Raw genomic sequence first — 16,651 nt, forward strand, 5'->3', positions numbered from 1 at the left:
ATGGCTCATCATAATTTATTTTATGTTAAAATGTACAGCTTGTCTTTGCTTTATTTAAGTGACTGGCTAAAAAGGTAACATAAATAGTGTCACTGGGTCTAGTTTTATACATGAATCAAGCCACTTTTTGGCCCTTACAGTCACTCTGTACAGTACAAAGGCTACAAAAAAAGGAAGCCATATAAACAGACACAAATACCTTCTGGTTTTTTTTTTTTATACATGCGCTCTTGAAGCTTCATTTGATCTATTCACACGCTACTGCTCTATTTACTTTTCTTAAAAAATAACTCCAATATTTTATAAAGATAGAAAAATCTACAGATGGAATGAAAATGTAAAGTTAGAGGCATTTCCATAAAATAGCAACTTTACACCAAATTCACTTTTTTAAAATCCTGCCAAGTATCTGGACATATATGAAAATGTTTCAAAAACTTGATAAACACTGATATGCTTTAATCAATAAGGTTTGTATTTAAAAAACAAAACAGTAAGCTGCCTTTTCCCCCTACTCCAGAGGGGATCTGCCACCAGAACAAAAACAGGGCTCACTTTTACATCAAATATTTACCAATCAAAGATGCAATCCATCGGGGCACTCTCTCCTTTGCCAGATCCATAGAAATTAACCATATTTGTGCAAGAGCACAGCTGACATGCAAGAATTTCCCAGTGGGTTGCACTTAAAATGTTTGACTCAATCAATACTGGAATAACTTTCACAGCTTTTTTTAAAACAAGATTTAAAAAATATAATTAACAAAAATATAAATTTTTAAACCCCTTAAAGTGGGGTAACCTAATCAGGGGGGGGGGGAATCACAAATTAAGAAATGGCTTACTGTTTAGCACAACACTTGTACAGTACTACGAAACGCACTGTCACTAACAAAGACATTAGCGGCATGCGAAAGTGTCACCTTGAGGAACAAAATAGTCCATGAATGCAATGCAAAAAGGCATTTACATGGTGAAGGAGATGGGGAGGGGAAGGACAGAACAGGAGGAAAGCTCACAGTCCAGCACGACATCAGATATACTCCAAAACTATGATCCACATTTCAAATGGGAGCAGGCACATAAAACATGGCTGTGAACCATCAGCTTGTTGCGCGTGTTTGCAGTACAATGACGAAGTTCTTCATCATCACAGAACTTCAGTTACGCCCAAAAAAGCAAACAAAGTAAAATTACAAAACAAATAAACCGAAAAAACATTTATATAAGGCCTTTCGCTGCATACAGTTTTTATGGTGCCTACAAATGTTTTTGCATTTACACCAATTGCTGGTTTTGAAATCGTATTCTCCAAAAGGACATATTTTTGTGCCGGTCAAATCCTAGCATGCCTGTTTGGTGCACCAACCGTCTCCCCTCCCCGCTCCCCCCAGATCCTACCTACGCATGTAAGAGCTATTCAGAGACTGTTTAGACATGCCGCTATTCATGTAACCATGATGTGCTGGCGGGGTATACATCATGTTGCTGTGGGGGTTAGTCTGCATTGACTGCTGGGCATATGGCTGGCTTCCCATCATTCCCATTTGCATCTGCATTGGGTACTGGGCTGTTTGATTCATATAACCATGGTTTGCGTGATAGGCTCCATTCATCATCGGCTGGGACATACTAAACCCATTCATAGCGTTAAGGGGGTTCATGTTCATGTTTACGGAACTGACATTGTAAGCTGGAGCTGGCATCAAGTTCACACTCATGTTCATGCCGCGCTGCATGGTTAAGGTGCGTGCAGGCCCTTGCATGGTCACTGCCTGCGAGGTTCGCCCATAAATCTGCGGCTGGTGAGCTGCTGCCGCTGCAGCCGACGGCAAAGCGGCCGACTTAGTCCTAACCGAAACATGGCCCTTGCCAGGCATCTGCGTTTGCAGTCTTTGGGCATGGGACAGGCCAATATTGGATGTGGCCATGTTGCGCTGCAAGAGGGGTGGCGGCAAATTCATGGGAGGCGGAGTGAGGTTAGGGGGCGGAGTCATCGTAGTCTGGACCTGGCCTCCCCCTGGAACTGGATGAGGAGACTGAGAAAGCTGAACGAGTCCTGTGCTACTGAGAGAAGTAGACAAAGAGGCACTATTTGCATAGGAAGTGACAGCAGCTGAGTGGCTGTAAGGCAACGAATGGTCCATAAGTGTGTTGGTTAACTGTTGCAATTTGGCAAGGCTGAAGGTGGCCGACGGTTGTGGGTAATGCCCTGCTGCAAATTCACTCTGACCCATTCTTTCATACAAGCCAAGGTTGGCATTGCCAGTCTCTGCGATTTCATTTAACTGCATAGGTGGGCTGAAGTTAGCAGCCATGCTGCACTGCGGAAGCTGCTGGTTGCTGCTTGGGGGCCTTTCAACAACACAGCCTTGAGGCGACTTCACATTGCAAGGAGGGGGAGAGTTGATGTTGGCGTTCTGCATCATGCTACAGCTTCCATTCACGTTAGACATCTGTTGGGTCACCGCACAACTACTCTGAGTCATGTTGCTAGACGTGAGATTGCTGTACGAACAGCTGTTTTGCGAGTTGTTGTTTCCACAGATGCTGTTGCCCATTGTAGAGTCATAGCTGCTTGGGTTTTCATAGTTTTCGGTTGTGCTCTCAATGCTACCCAGGTCGCTAAATCCACTATCGACGACCTGCTGCGAATGGTCAGAAACAGAAGGAACGTCCATCATGGGACTGGTTTCCATGTTCTGCAAAGAGGGCACAGAGATTGCATTTTGATCGGGGCTGATTTGAGCATAACTGGTTTCTAATGGAGGCACATTTGGACTATTAACAGAACGAACTGACTGGCTGGGATGGGACTGGACGGATGAGACAGGGCTGCTGTGATCAGACTGCTGACAGTCATCCAGTGTGGTCATCTGTGGGCTTTGGTCAGTATTGGCGTAAGTCTGCAGGCTTCGACATGCCTCTTGAGTCTCTACACAATCCTGGAATGCATCTTCCTGTTCCGTTGTTTCCTGCGTTAGAGACTTCACTGCCTCCACTGTCTCAGAGTCTATCTCCATGGTTTCAGCGTTCGTGTCCTTGAATGCAGAATTTAGTTCATTACGGTCAGTTTGTTTTTTATTTTCTGTATTTTCATTACCCGACTCAGGCACAGGCTCTGGAATAGCAGGAAGCTCTTTGTGTTCGCTGTCACATTCGGCTGCAAGGTCAACGCCACAGTCCATTAAGTCTTCCTGGTTTGATTTACCACTCTGTTCACTTGGGTCTAAAAAAGGCTCCTGATTCCCAAGTACATCTTTGAGAGCTTCTGCTGGTACTTCCTCCTGAGTTTCCGTTGGACCCATGTGACTCTCATCCTCATCATCAGCATCATGATCCTCATTGCGAGATTGTTCCTCCTCCTCCTCTTCTTCTTCCTCCTCCTCCTGCTCTTCTAAATGCTCAGGCTCATCTTTATCCATTTCCGTTTCCTCTTGTGCGTCTTTATCTTGATTATCCACACTTTCCATTTCTTCTACTATGTTGTTTTCTTCTACTTCTGCTAAATCGTTTTCTGCTTGTTCTGTCTTGGGTAGCTCCAGATACTCAGATACCGCATCTCTCGCTTCATCCTCTTGAGGAAGAACAGTTTCGGTGTTCTTAACCTCCTCTGTAACAGCAGGCACCTGGCATGCGTTGTTTTCAGCTATCTCTTTCAATTCCTCTCCCAATGCCTGATAGTCAGGCTCCATAGGAGTCTCAGGTGGAGTGTACAAATTAAGTTTAAAACCTGGTTTTCTCTCTTTGTTTTGTCTCCATTTGGATGGACATTGCTTCACTCCTTTAGGCCATCCTTGTTTACACAGCACAGGTTCAGGATTGTCTTTATCATCATCTTCCAGGACGGCTACATCCTCTTCTGCATTAGCTGTGGGATAAGGGGAAATGGGGATGGGGGGGGGGGAGAGAGAAGAGAATAAGTTTATCACGTTATTCTTAACTGCTTTAAAAACCCTAGTCAAAAGAAAATATATACTACTAACCATCTTATTCTAACCATCTCTGACAGCAACATGTTTGCACACCACCCACTTTTGGTTATTATTTAAACAGAAAAGCAGGGCACGAATATTGCTATTAGGTAAAAACAAAAAAAGGTAAACCTTTACCTTCATTACTATTAACTAAACATGGAAATTCATGTTGCTTTTATTGATGCATGCACACATAGGGATAGCTATGGAACATTTATCCCATTCTAGACTCCTGTACTACAGTCAGCTGATGTAAGTGCACATTGCTGGTGAAGGGCATACAATTCATTTGCTACTTGTACAAATGCACATTTTATCCACCTCCACTCAATTTTGTTTTTGTTGGTTTTAGAAATTTTACACTGAAACAGATGAAATTTTAAAAAGGGAAGCTACAATGGAAGAGAGGTTCAGATTTCAAAAACAGAAGAGGTATCTTTTTAATGTAGTCTTAGTGGTCACATTTATGCAAAGTCACATTTGTTATCCTGTATAGTGATCAAATCCAGCCAAATAATTTTATATTGCGAAGAAGATCACATGAAGATTGCTTTGTGCTGTTTCTTACAGATGCAATAAACTAGGACTATTTTATTTGGCAAGTGTCTGTTTTTCATCACTGAATGCATGTTCTTAAGACATTCAAAATATGAGTATCATTTATACTTGTGATTGGTGAGATGTATTTCTGACCTACATATCTGGCCAACCAACTCCTTTGAAGCTTGTGAAGTACATGTCTGCCCTAATCCTAGTCAAGTTTGAATATTCCTAAACTGCAAGGATAATGAACACCCTGCTTGACATTTGTTTTAAGAAAGCATAGTCAGAAATGAAAATGTGAGAAGCAGACCTGAATTGCCATCTTCAAATATAGTGAAAAACTGCTGTAAAACATCTCTAAGCGGGAAGCTCAATGTATGTATTATGTATGTATTTACAGGTGAAACTCGAAAAATTAGAATATCATGGAAAAGTCCATTTATGTAAGCAATTGTTCTCATTAGCTACTGGAGTTTAATATAGGAGATAGACTCATGACATTCAAAGCGTCATATGTCAAGCCTTTATTTATTATAATTGTGATGATTATGGCGTACAGCTGATGAAAACCCCAAAGTTGAGATTGTTAATTTGGGGTTTTCATCAGCTGTACGCCATAATCATCACAATTATAACAAATAAAGGCTTGACATATATTGCTTTGCATGACATGAGTCTATCTCATATATTAGTTTCACCTTTTAAGTTGAATTACTGAAAGAAATTAACCTTTCAACGATATTCTAATATTTTGAGTTTCACCTGTATGTATGTATGCATGTCACCCCAGGGATGCCAGCTCAGCAGAGGAGGCTGAGCGCATATCTGAGTGTGGTGCTGGTGGCTAGCTCCTTCTCCTCCTTCCACAGGGGGAAGGAGGGTGGAAGCAGCATCCTGCTGGTGGCAGCACCAGGAGGAGGTAGAGGAGGAGCTGCTGGTCATTGAAGCCACATGGCCACCACATTCAGCTCCGCCCCGGCTCCTCCTGACATCAGGACATTGTGCCATGCATGACACTGTCCCTCCAATCGCCCTCACAAGCTGGCACCTCTCTGTAACATAGAGTCACATTCTACTTTTGAGCACAGAATACATGTTGAAAAATGGAAGATAAAGAAACATCAACATTGGAAGAATTCCTTGTTTAGAAGCCTGTACCATCCATTGAATGTAATTTATATAAACAAGTTAACTGTTTCTTGAAAGATTTCTACCTTTCCTCCGACTCAACGTAACCCTCTGTTGATGTTTCTGGCCCGTTCAATTCTATGTGAGCCAATTTGCATGCTTGCTGCATCCCGATTACCCAATCCTTTTACCTGATTCAGAGCAAGCTGCTGGCATGCGGCTGCTTCTCTCTGTGCTAGCTTTGTAGCTTCTGCTCCCCTGCACATTGGTCTTCCTCCTTCCCTGCCAACTAACAGGTCTGGGGAAAGTAAGGGAATGGGCCAAAGGAAGGCCAAAAAGAAAGCAGAAGAAAGCAGCCCACTCCACTGTTGTGCTGAAGAGAGCACTGGAGCAAAAGCACAAGAGACAAGCCCTCCTGGTGAACATTGGGATAACTGGAAGATTATATAAATTATGGTCGGCCAGCCCTACCCAGTGGAGTAGAGAATATTCCAACCTCTCATCCACTGAAGGAAAACTCTTTTATTCTATAATGGCAGGACCAAGCATTCTTCAATTTGAAAGAAATTTCAAAGGAGTTGGTTACAGAATATGAAAAGGTACTTTACAGATTAAAATGGCTAAATTGCAGTTTAAGGAAAGGGGAAAAAGAAAATTTAAGAAGCTATCCAGCACTTCAATAAAAGCAAGACACAGGACCAAGTGTCACTTTTCAAAAGGGCTTCACAGTTTAAATAAGAAGCTGCAAAGTATATGTTAACAAATGGTACCAAAGCTATCGCAAGTCTGATTCCTTTGAACTGATGTGAAAACAGCCTATGAAAGACAATTCACGACTCAATCCTATGCATGTTTATTCAGAAGCAAGTCCCACTGAATTCACTGGGGTTTGCTTCCAGTTCTTGGTATACAGAACTGCAGGCAAAATCTATTTTGCACTCACCTCTGCATGGAGTATCATTTTGGTAACAGTGATTGTCTTTCTCCTGCTCCTCCTCTTCCAGCTCATTTTCTTCCTTCTCCTCAGATTGACACTGGAACGCTTCTTGAACCCCAGGTTTAGATTCATCGTCTTCCCCATCTATCTCACAAGTGGGCTCCAGCTGTGTCATGGGCTGCTCTTCTTCCAAGTTATCAAAGGGCTCATCCAAAACTTCTGTGGTTTCAGAAATTGTCTCCGTTGTAACACTGCTATTAATCTTTCTGCGTTTACGACCCCTTTTCTTTTTCAAGATGAAAGGTCTCTAAAAATAATGTTAAAAATGTGAAAGTTGGGCAAAGAACCAACATCCTTTCTGCTAGACCAAACAAGTTTTGTGATGTATACTCACGGCAGTCCAGCTTACATGACAGTTCAAATGTCACTGGCTCTGTTCCAGCTAACTCTTCTACATACATGCCTCTTGACCACATTTAAATCTCAATCTCTGTTATTCACTCAAAAACAGCTCTAATGTGCTTTGGGAGCTGCTGTGAAATGCTAACATCTCCACCAAACACTTTACTGAATAAGAATACCAATACCAGCGTATACCACGGTGAAGAACAAGGTGGACTAAGGCAACACCACCTACTGGTGCCAAAACAATACCATAGTTGCCTCAATGTGTATTTATAATCTATTTAACTCTAGCTGCGCATATAATTTAGATTACACAGAAATGTAATCTGAATATTCACAGTGAAGATTCTCTAAATACTGTAAATATTGAAAGCAACTAAAGCTATGCTAAAGACAGTTACCGGTACTTTGCTATTTCAAAATTTATAGTTTAGTGGATATTGAATAAATTTAGGATTATAAACTGTTACTGTGTGTGAGCAAGAGACCAAAGGGTAGTTATCTTTGTGTTAATGCCCAATGCAAAAGGTGTGACTATGCACGTCAATGTTTTAGCTAGTAAGAAAAAGAGGGAACATGGCCAAGACTAAAAGGTACTTTTTCAGACAGGGCTAATTTAGGACTGGGGAGAGACACATAAGAAGCATCCTAATGCTAATACCTAACTTCCTATTTTTGTGCTCCTGAATTCTATTATGCTGTAGACTAGCATGCTGAACTTTCAAAAAAACAAATATATGGTATTTGAATGGCAATAATTACAATTAACACTGCAGGCAACCAGCAGAGGGCAATATTTTTTATACAGCTCTTGATTTTATTGGTAAAAGTCTAAATGGAATGAAAATTATTAGACAACATACAGGAAAGGTAGGCATTTAAGATAGAAAGGGAAATGTAAATGCTTCCACCCCCAAAATCAATCTGAAAGACCTCAGGTGGAGTTCAATGTTGCACTATTATGATTGCCCAGTTAGTGCAAGCATGCCCGCTTGTCAGATTGAACAATCGCATCTCCTCCAGCCCTCATAAGCAGATTTAGGGGGTGCTCAGGCTGCATGCAGGAGGGAAGCCCCATTGTGCTAGCAGGACTTCTTGAACTGGCCCCTCTAGTAGAGAAAGGAATTTAGAGCTGATTTGGAGAAATTAATCAACTCGGCTTCTGTGAAATGGGTATTCAGAATCAGATTACAAAATAAAAATGTTGGATCAAAAGAGTGGTCGGACTACATTTCTGTTTTGTCCTCAATTCAAGCTGTTGGGCATGCTTAGTCTTCTGTGAAATAGATTATTGCAGAGAGATTTAGTTACTTATTTAAAACATATGCGTCCTTATGAAGTCCATGCCGTGCAAAGTCCTGTTAAGAGTCTTTGGACTGTCATAGTAACTGTGGAGTCTACCCCAATTTAAAAAACAACTGACCTTTCTCTTCACAGCAAGCATCTGAGGCTTTGCCAGCCTTGGAGGAGAATTTTGACGATGCCCATCCACATCCTCCTCTTCCTCCTCCTCCTCTTCTTCTTCTTCCTCCTCCTCTTCCTCCCCACTGCTTTCTTTTGGTAGATCAGTGGGCTGCCCTCGTTCTGCTAATACTGTTATATTCTCTGGAGGTCGCAGATACTTGTTTTTAGATTGCACTTTTGCAGGCAATTGCCTATTAGCTCTCGTGGAGAACAGCTCTTGCTCTTCCTTTTCCCAGCAGCTTGCTTGTTCCATCAGTCGCTCAGCCTGAGGGGCAGAGAGGTTAAAATAATGGGTCACCGAAACAGTGCTTAGCTGTTATTCTTTTAGTTCAGCTTTTAAAAAAAGTTACAATAAGTCAACCCTGATTAGTGCTGAAAGCTACCCAAGCAACAGCATCTAGGCCAATTCATCCTAGTGGTTTTTCTAAAAAAAAAAGTCAGGATAATAAATCCAAGACTGTGTTTCATGGGATACGTAGCACTATTAATGAAGCAACAAATTGATTTTAGTTCTTCTAGCATTACATTACAAGCCCTCTGACATGGATCACTTTGAACAACTTCATAAACACAAAATAATTGATTGACACCATAAGCCTTTGAGCACTGCACCCAACTGGCTCGAGTCCATGCATGTAATAACACTTTAGAAAGGGGTGGGGGCAGAATAAAAACTATTCCATATTGATCTTTCAGGTTTTTCAGGCTTTATACCCACACTCCAAATTCCAATGTTTACAACTTCTCTCTCTCGAGCATTTGTTCCAAACAAATAGATAGTACTGGAGTCCACTAGCTTATACTATTTTACTTCTTGAAATATGCTCTTCTTTTTTTCAGCACCAATATTTGTGAAACAAGGAACAGAATCTTGAGGGGTTTTTATTATTTCCCCTCCTTTGCTGCTCATATCATGTGTGCCAGACAATATAGTGATGAAAATTCAGCACATTTTCCTCTGTCCTATTGGCTATAATTCTGGGATATACCTTGGCCACTTCATGTCTTGACTACTGCATCCTCCCTCCTTCTGGCCCTTCCTTATTACATTCCAAACAGCTCACCTTTATCCACATCTCTGCTGATAAAATCTTTCGCCACTCTTATTATTCAGATTATTAAGACAACCTTCCCATTCTTTCCCACACCCAGCACTAAATCCTCATCCTTCTCTTCCTCGCCCTTACTTTTCTACTCTCTTAAAACGAAACTACCCTGCCAATTCTTTGTTCTGCTCCTTCTTGCCTAGAACTCCTTCTTAGAAGATTCACAATGCTAATTCTACATGGTATCATTCCTCTTATCACTCACCTCAAAACTCCCTCCCTCCCTCCATGAGGTCTTTGGCTTAACCCTTAAGGCCTCCTTCCAAATTGAAATAAAGCCTCATAATGTGCAATGGCATTTGCTCATATTCATTTCCACAGGTTCATTTCCACTGTCTCTGCCTCACTTCCTCACCATTGTGTAAATTTAGATCTTAAGCTCCTTGGAGTAAAAACTTGTTATTTCCTTAAGCTACTATGCAGCACTATCTAGATCAATGGAGCTATATAAATAAACCCAAGAGCATGCTGTGCCATTGCCCAGCTTGCCATATGAGCAGCTACGACATCTCCTTTCACTTAATATGCTACACCAGTTGTCTTAAGACATATCCACTTAAATGTTTAGGGTGTACATTAGAAGACTTAGTGTGTGTCCCCTATTACCTCTTTTTCAGCTTCTCTCTCTTCCTCTGAAACGGCTGCATTAGGAACCAAAAGAGGAGTCCACCTCAAGCTTTCTGGATCCACTTCATTCATGCGTGGGTTGGTTTTCAGTTTCTCCATGTGGTTTGAAATCAGTTTCTCCCTTCTAATTACTATAAATCTACAATTTAAACACATCAGATATTAAGAAATATAAACATGTACACAAAGCAGATGGAAGCATATGTTTAGTTGTAACAAGTTTCGATTTGGGAGCTTGCTTATTAATTAAATGCATATCCACCTTTCCATGAGAGTGTGCTCAAGGTAGTTTATGGAAAAGAAGCCATTTATGCCAGTCTATTACTCCCATTAATAAAACAGCCTGAAGTCCACAGACAATTAAGACAGCCACAGAATCAAGCATCATAGCATAACTATGCTAGGAAGACAGAATAGGTCAAAACAGGTTACCTAGTACAAACAAGCATGAGGTTTGATGAAACACCAATAGTAAAATGAGAAGATGGGGGGTGGCAGGATGGATGAATTGGCAAGATCAGCTCATTCTTTATATATCCACACTGAAAATGGTGGTGTGGAAGGAAGGAAAGACAGATACTTGTTGAACTTTCCAGTAAATCTTTTTTCTTTCTCTAGAAAACGTCTCTCCTTGGGAATGAGGGGCATGTGTGTGTGTGCTGGGAGATAGGGAAACAACTCATGGATGTCCTACTCAGTTCTGGATTGAAAGACTCTGCATACCTCTTCTCTCAAAGGTGGTTTCCAATGAAGAAGGTCTACCTTGTAATACCTGCTCCATATAAGGGGGCATGTCCAGATTGGTGCCTGACATATATGCTGCTGGGAGGTAAAGACTCTTTCCCAGAAGACGGTGGCAAGTGCTACCCTCTCACTACATGGGATCGTTATAGGGCACAGACTCCCAAGAAAGAACAGGCTGTGGAAAGATATTCCTGCAGTCACCTGGCTGTACTGACACTTTTTCGTTTTTGAAAGCCACAGTGGCTGAAACACTATGCTTATGATCAGGCTTTATCTTACCTATACTGTACTTTCTGTCTATGCAGTTCCAATGAAGGAGCCTCTCTGAATCCAAAATGCACAATTGACTGTAAACCCTCATATGGGCTTCTCATATGCAAAAGGGAGATCAAAAGCTAGCAAAATGTATAAAACGGAAGCAGGCAATAGGGTTGGCAAATGCAATTCAGAAGGTAGCTATTCAAGCAACAATAATGTTTACTGACTTTTCTTTTTTTCTGTCTATCATGCTGTGGTGCTGCAGGGTGGTGGCAATGTCATGGGGACACATTCCCGTTGCTCGGCTCATGCCCTTGATGCTGATCTGTTTCTCATGATGGCAATAGAGATATTCCAAGACGACACTTTTCCAATAGGCTAAGTAGGAGACACGACCCAGATCAGAGAGTGGCTTTTCAGGAGATCCTGCTTGTCCCTCTCTTCTAGAAAGTAAGTAACCTAGCAGAAGAGGTGGAGGCAAAAATCACAAATATGTCACCAATGCAACCAGCCATAAGTGTTTAGAACCCATCCTTAAAAAAAAAAAATCATTCAAAGCAACAGTAAAATGAGTATTCCACAGCAAACAGCAACATCAAAGACCACTGGAGAATATTTTTCTCAAGTTTCTCATATCAAAGTACAGTGGAACCTTGGTTTTCGAACGTAATCCATTCCGGAAGACCATTTGGCTTCCGAAATGTTCAAAAACTGAGGATTAATGGGCTGGCTGCAAAGTCAATGGGGAAAAAATGAAAAACGCACCTCGGAAGCCGTTCAACTTCCAAGGCACATTAAAAAACGTAAGCAATTACTTCCAGGTTTTTGGCGTTTGGGTTCCAAATTGTTCAGCTTCTGAGACTCTCTAAAACCGAGGTTCCACTGGACTGATGAGCGAACTCTTCTTGGCTTGCCTCAAAACTCATTTTTTTCTCAATATTTTTTTTAAAAAAGCTTATTTAAGAAATGGATGGAGCTCACACATACCCCTTCCTCTGCTACTCCCCACACACTTTCTCAAGCAAAACAGAAGAACACAACCCCTTCACTTTGAGAAAAGGAGGAGTAACTGATCACTGGGACAACGCGCTGAAGATTACACATTGGTCTATTTCTAAATGAACGCTATTGCTTTCAAGCATGCTCAGAAATATTGCTTCCTGCCAGGGAACATGGGAGTTGGTCAGTGGCAGTAAGCTTCTGAATACCAGTTGATGGAAACTGCAGGAAGGGTGAATTCTCTTGCACTCAGCTCCTGCTTGTAAGTCTCCCACAGGTATCTGGTTGGCCACTGTGAGAACTGGTCTGTGGACTAGATGGGGTCATTTGTCTAATATAGCAGGTTCTCGTCTTAAACTCTCTTCCTTCCAAACTGAATTGGGAAAGCAGAGGAAACTACAAATCCCATGCTCCCTTCCAAAACATGCCTAGGAAGCCCACATCACCAACAGGCACTCATCTCTCTTTTCAGAGCTAAGTTTTCCTTGGAGAGGAACAGTTGAACTGGTAGAGAAGGCTGGCTAGCAGTAGAGTGGAACCTCACTTCAAGCCAGATTAAAATTCAATGGGAGCTGGACCAAGATTAAAACGGGATGAGACTTTCTGAATTGGAGGAATTTATATTTTGAACTCTCCCAGCTGGAAATTAGCATCATCATTACACAAAATAGATACATAGGAGGATGACCTGAACATTCACATCTGAATTTTTATTTTTGACCAGATGGAAAAATAATTTTAGGGAGGGAACTCAACACACACACACAAAAAAACACCTTTTTGGTTTAATTCACATGAACCCTGAAGCTTGCAAGCAGGGCATCGACAGGGAATCCAAGATAATCCTATTGATCTCTCTGCCCTACATGCTCTTTCAAATGAAATGTAACGAGCAACTTGGAGGTGTTAAAATGTATCCATAGCTACAGCTATAAAAAACCTGTTTGTTTGTTTGTTTACAAAAACATACCTTTACCATCATTTAGTTTCTAAAATCCAAATAAATGTTATCCAAACAAGGAAGCAGTAATCACAAATATTTCTCTGAATGTTAACGTCAATATACCTGTTAAAATCTTCAGAATATGAAGAAGCTTAAGTATAAAAACAGAACAAAGATAATGACATACACACAACACTAATAGTATATTTATAAAATGAACTCTGCTATTAGCACTAACACCAGGCAAGTATTTTTTTTCTATGCAACCATGTTGGAGTATCCAATGAAAGAGCTAATAAATAATTACAGCTTCGTAGTATTTTAAAGTCTTCATCATGGTGTACATTAAATCTCTGTACAATTTAGGCATCAAGGTTCTCTTCCCTGCCAACTTCTAATATTGTCACATGACTTTTTGAACTAGGAACTCTTTCTGTATGTACAACAAACAACAATTCAAGTATATGCGCAAGGTAAAGCTCAGTTTGTGAACCCAGATAGACCGACCCCTTCTTCTGACAAACGGATTTCGTTTCAATTTATCAAACAAATCTGATGTTTCAACATGAGGTTTGACATCTCTCAGGAATGCTGGCTTGTTACACTCAACATTTACATAGCACTTCACATGAATTATTGTGCTGTAATTCTTATAATAAGCCTGTAGGATAAATCAGCATTATTTTCCCCATATTACAGATGTTGGAAAGAGGCTGAGATAGTGGGTTGACTAGGGCAGTGTTTTTCAACCACTGTTCCGTGGCACACTAGTGTGCCGCAAGATGTTGCCTGGTGTGCCGTAGGAAAAATTGTGTTTATTTGATTCCTGTTCAAGAGAATTACTTTATATATAGTCAATATAGGCACAGAGTTAAATTTTTTAACATTTTCTAATGGTGGTGTGCCTCGTGATTTTTTTCATGAAACAAGTGTGCCTTTGCCCAAAAAAGGTTGAAAAACACTGGACTAGGGCAACCAAGTGAGACTCAAATCAGAGATTCCCAAATCAGATATTCCCTCCATCACTTTAGCCACCAAGCTACACTAACTTTCAGCAATATGAAAATATCTACTACTGGAGATAGAGCATCATACAGACAACTGATGTGTTCCATATATTTATGGGTTCAAGTTCCTGACTTCTGGAGATACAACAAAAATTCAAAGAGCTAATACTTTCAAAACATATTATAGTTTTCTAACAAGAGCAACAGCTTGCTAACAGGAGCATTTATTAAAAATGACACACCAAATGACAAACTGTTCAAACTGTTTTCTGGGGAGTCCTGGGGTTCCTTGGAACTTTTGGGGTTCTTCAAAGAAACATTATTTTCAGTACGAAAGCAGGATATGCCCACTGCTCCCAATCTTCCCTTCTAGTGTGCAGCTTCAGGAGAGCTGGGAGAGTTTGAGGGCACACCCAATTCACATGAGCCAAATGGTGAGTCCCAAGAGGCTTGGCCAGTGCCCTACATTATCTGCATGAACTAAAACATGTCTCAGAATCCTCTGCAATGTACAAGGGGTCTGTTGCAGAAAAGTCCATGTAGAAATTGTTCCCTGAAGGCGTAAAGTTTGGACTTTACTGCTTAAAGGATATATAACCTGCTTCAAAATAACTCTGAAATTCTTATAAATAGCTACCTAAATTTGCACTCTGGCCTGTAGGATTCTTTTGGACAAAATTCACCACCTTCCTACTTTGGGGCTTGGAGAATTACTATGGACCTATAAAGGAAGGTAGGAGTAGTCCTTCAGAAGCTCACAGTACAACAAAGTACCACAACATTTTGTGACTTTCTGCTCTTACAGAGGAAGGCAGCTTGTTCTCTGGCACTTGCAACTTCACAAATGTCAACCTAAGTACGCGGAAAGCAACAACACATTAACTACAAGGCTCAAATTACTTACAGCATACATTAGTTAATTGGTTGTGTGATTTAAGTTACATCCATTAAGTTAAACTTACCAAAAAGATTCCAAATAATTGATCTAAGTTGCAGGTAAATAAAAAACATTGATCTTGGATGCTCGTGTATTTATCCTGAAGTATCTGAAATAAGTACAACATGTCCCTGTTAAACAGATCGCTCCAATGCTACAATATCCATCTTGTCTAAGCAGTGGATATCCTTAATCTTATAGGATTCCTCGAGAATCTATAGCCTAATTGGAGAATAGCCAAGCTGGCTGTGTTTTAATGAGCACAGTATTATGTCTGCAGCAGACAACTGTTAGATACAATTGCTTGTTACAAGACAAAATGAAGCTGGTGTCTTCTCTTCAAAGGAATATATGGCATTAGACCAAGACTGCCAGGTCTATTTAAAGTCTGTAATCAAGCTGTTAGCCAGAGGAACAAACATTTAGCAATCTATCCCGATCGCCTATCTTAATTAGAAAGATCAATCCAGATCACCGTGGAATTCCTAGTTTTGTCATACTAATCTAGCAAATGTAAAGGTACCGGTATTTCATCAAACCAATAGATCCATTAAACTCTGTACTATCAAAGCTGACATATTGGGGTGGAGAAGGGAGCTATGGATCTCAATTTCAGCCCTCCCAGATCTCAGACGAAGGCTTCAACCTGTTCTGTCATCCAGAATGCTTCAATAGTGCAAGAATAAGATCTAGGGCTTCCATGCTCACAAAGCATGCAGTTAACTCCATACCCTCCCATATACTGCATTTCATTTCATTCATCATGTGGATTAGTCAATTAGAAAAGCAGCACTATGGCTCGAATGGAACAAAATTGAAGAAAACTCATTAATGCAACTATTGTGGACAGCTCAATTTACTATCATTAACTTTTTAATCTGTGATAAAATCCTTCTGGAATCTACATAAGCAGATAAACAATGCAGACTTTCTGCAAAATACTAACTTTAAAATGGTATTTGACATCCAATTTATTATGCTTCAAACTAGCTAGATACACCCTGCTCTTGCCCATTTCTATTCCTAGGGCTAAAACCATCAAAATATTTGCATACAGCTGTTAAAATTTCCCACATTTCACAAAAAAGCCAATACAGAAAAATCAGGTCTCTGGGGGAAATTGCCTAACAGCCCCCATCAGCAGAAGCCCTGGAGAAAAACATCTGTTTGCACAATGGATCTTCCACCCCCACCCCCCCAAAAAAACTGGTTCGGGGGGGGGGGAGTGAGGAGAACCCCTCAGAATAACACAGGGATGGGAAAGAGAGGAGGAATCATTCTCTCTGGCAAGCTGCAGTGATTGTGGGCCATTAGCACCCATCCAATGGGAAAACCCTCCCTTTATCCAGCATGTGACACATAAACACAACATAACTCTTGATTTCAGTAAGAAACTATTTCCCAGGATCAACCACTAAGATCTTCGTTTATGTTTCCTGTCTTGGAGTAGGAGCAGGAGAGTGGTAGAAGCACAGATAGGCGTGTAGGGAAAATGGCTGCATATTTTTAACCATAAAACACAAAAATAGTAGGCTGGTCATTACCTTAAGATTTATAATTGGTAGCAGACTACAGC

The 16,651-nt window shown here is 40.8% G+C and overlaps 1 protein-coding gene across 7 annotated transcripts in view; it reads right to left on the reverse strand.

Annotated features, from left to right (window-relative positions):
• KAT6B (lysine acetyltransferase 6B) overlaps positions 1 to 16,651 on the reverse strand; it is an 82,490-nt gene continuing 65,839 nt past the window's right edge. For all 7 annotated transcript variants that reach the window (XM_033148532.1, XM_033148528.1, XM_033148525.1 and 4 more), the window contains 5 exons: positions 11,417 to 11,648; positions 10,167 to 10,326; positions 8,414 to 8,719; positions 6,592 to 6,892; positions 1 to 3,871 (listed from right to left, as the gene is read on the reverse strand). In XM_033148532.1, coding sequence (XP_033004423.1) covers positions 1,398 to 3,871; positions 6,592 to 6,892; positions 8,414 to 8,719; positions 10,167 to 10,326; positions 11,417 to 11,648 — 3,473 coding nt within the window. In that variant the 3' untranslated portion in view covers positions 1 to 1,397. The remainder of the gene's footprint in view (positions 3,872 to 6,591; positions 6,893 to 8,413; positions 8,720 to 10,166; positions 10,327 to 11,416; positions 11,649 to 16,651) is intronic.

The sequence above is a fragment of the Lacerta agilis genome, chromosome 5 (assembly GCF_009819535.1).
Source record: "Lacerta agilis isolate rLacAgi1 chromosome 5, rLacAgi1.pri, whole genome shotgun sequence".
NCBI classification, from domain to species: domain Eukaryota; kingdom Metazoa; phylum Chordata; class Lepidosauria; order Squamata; family Lacertidae; genus Lacerta; species Lacerta agilis.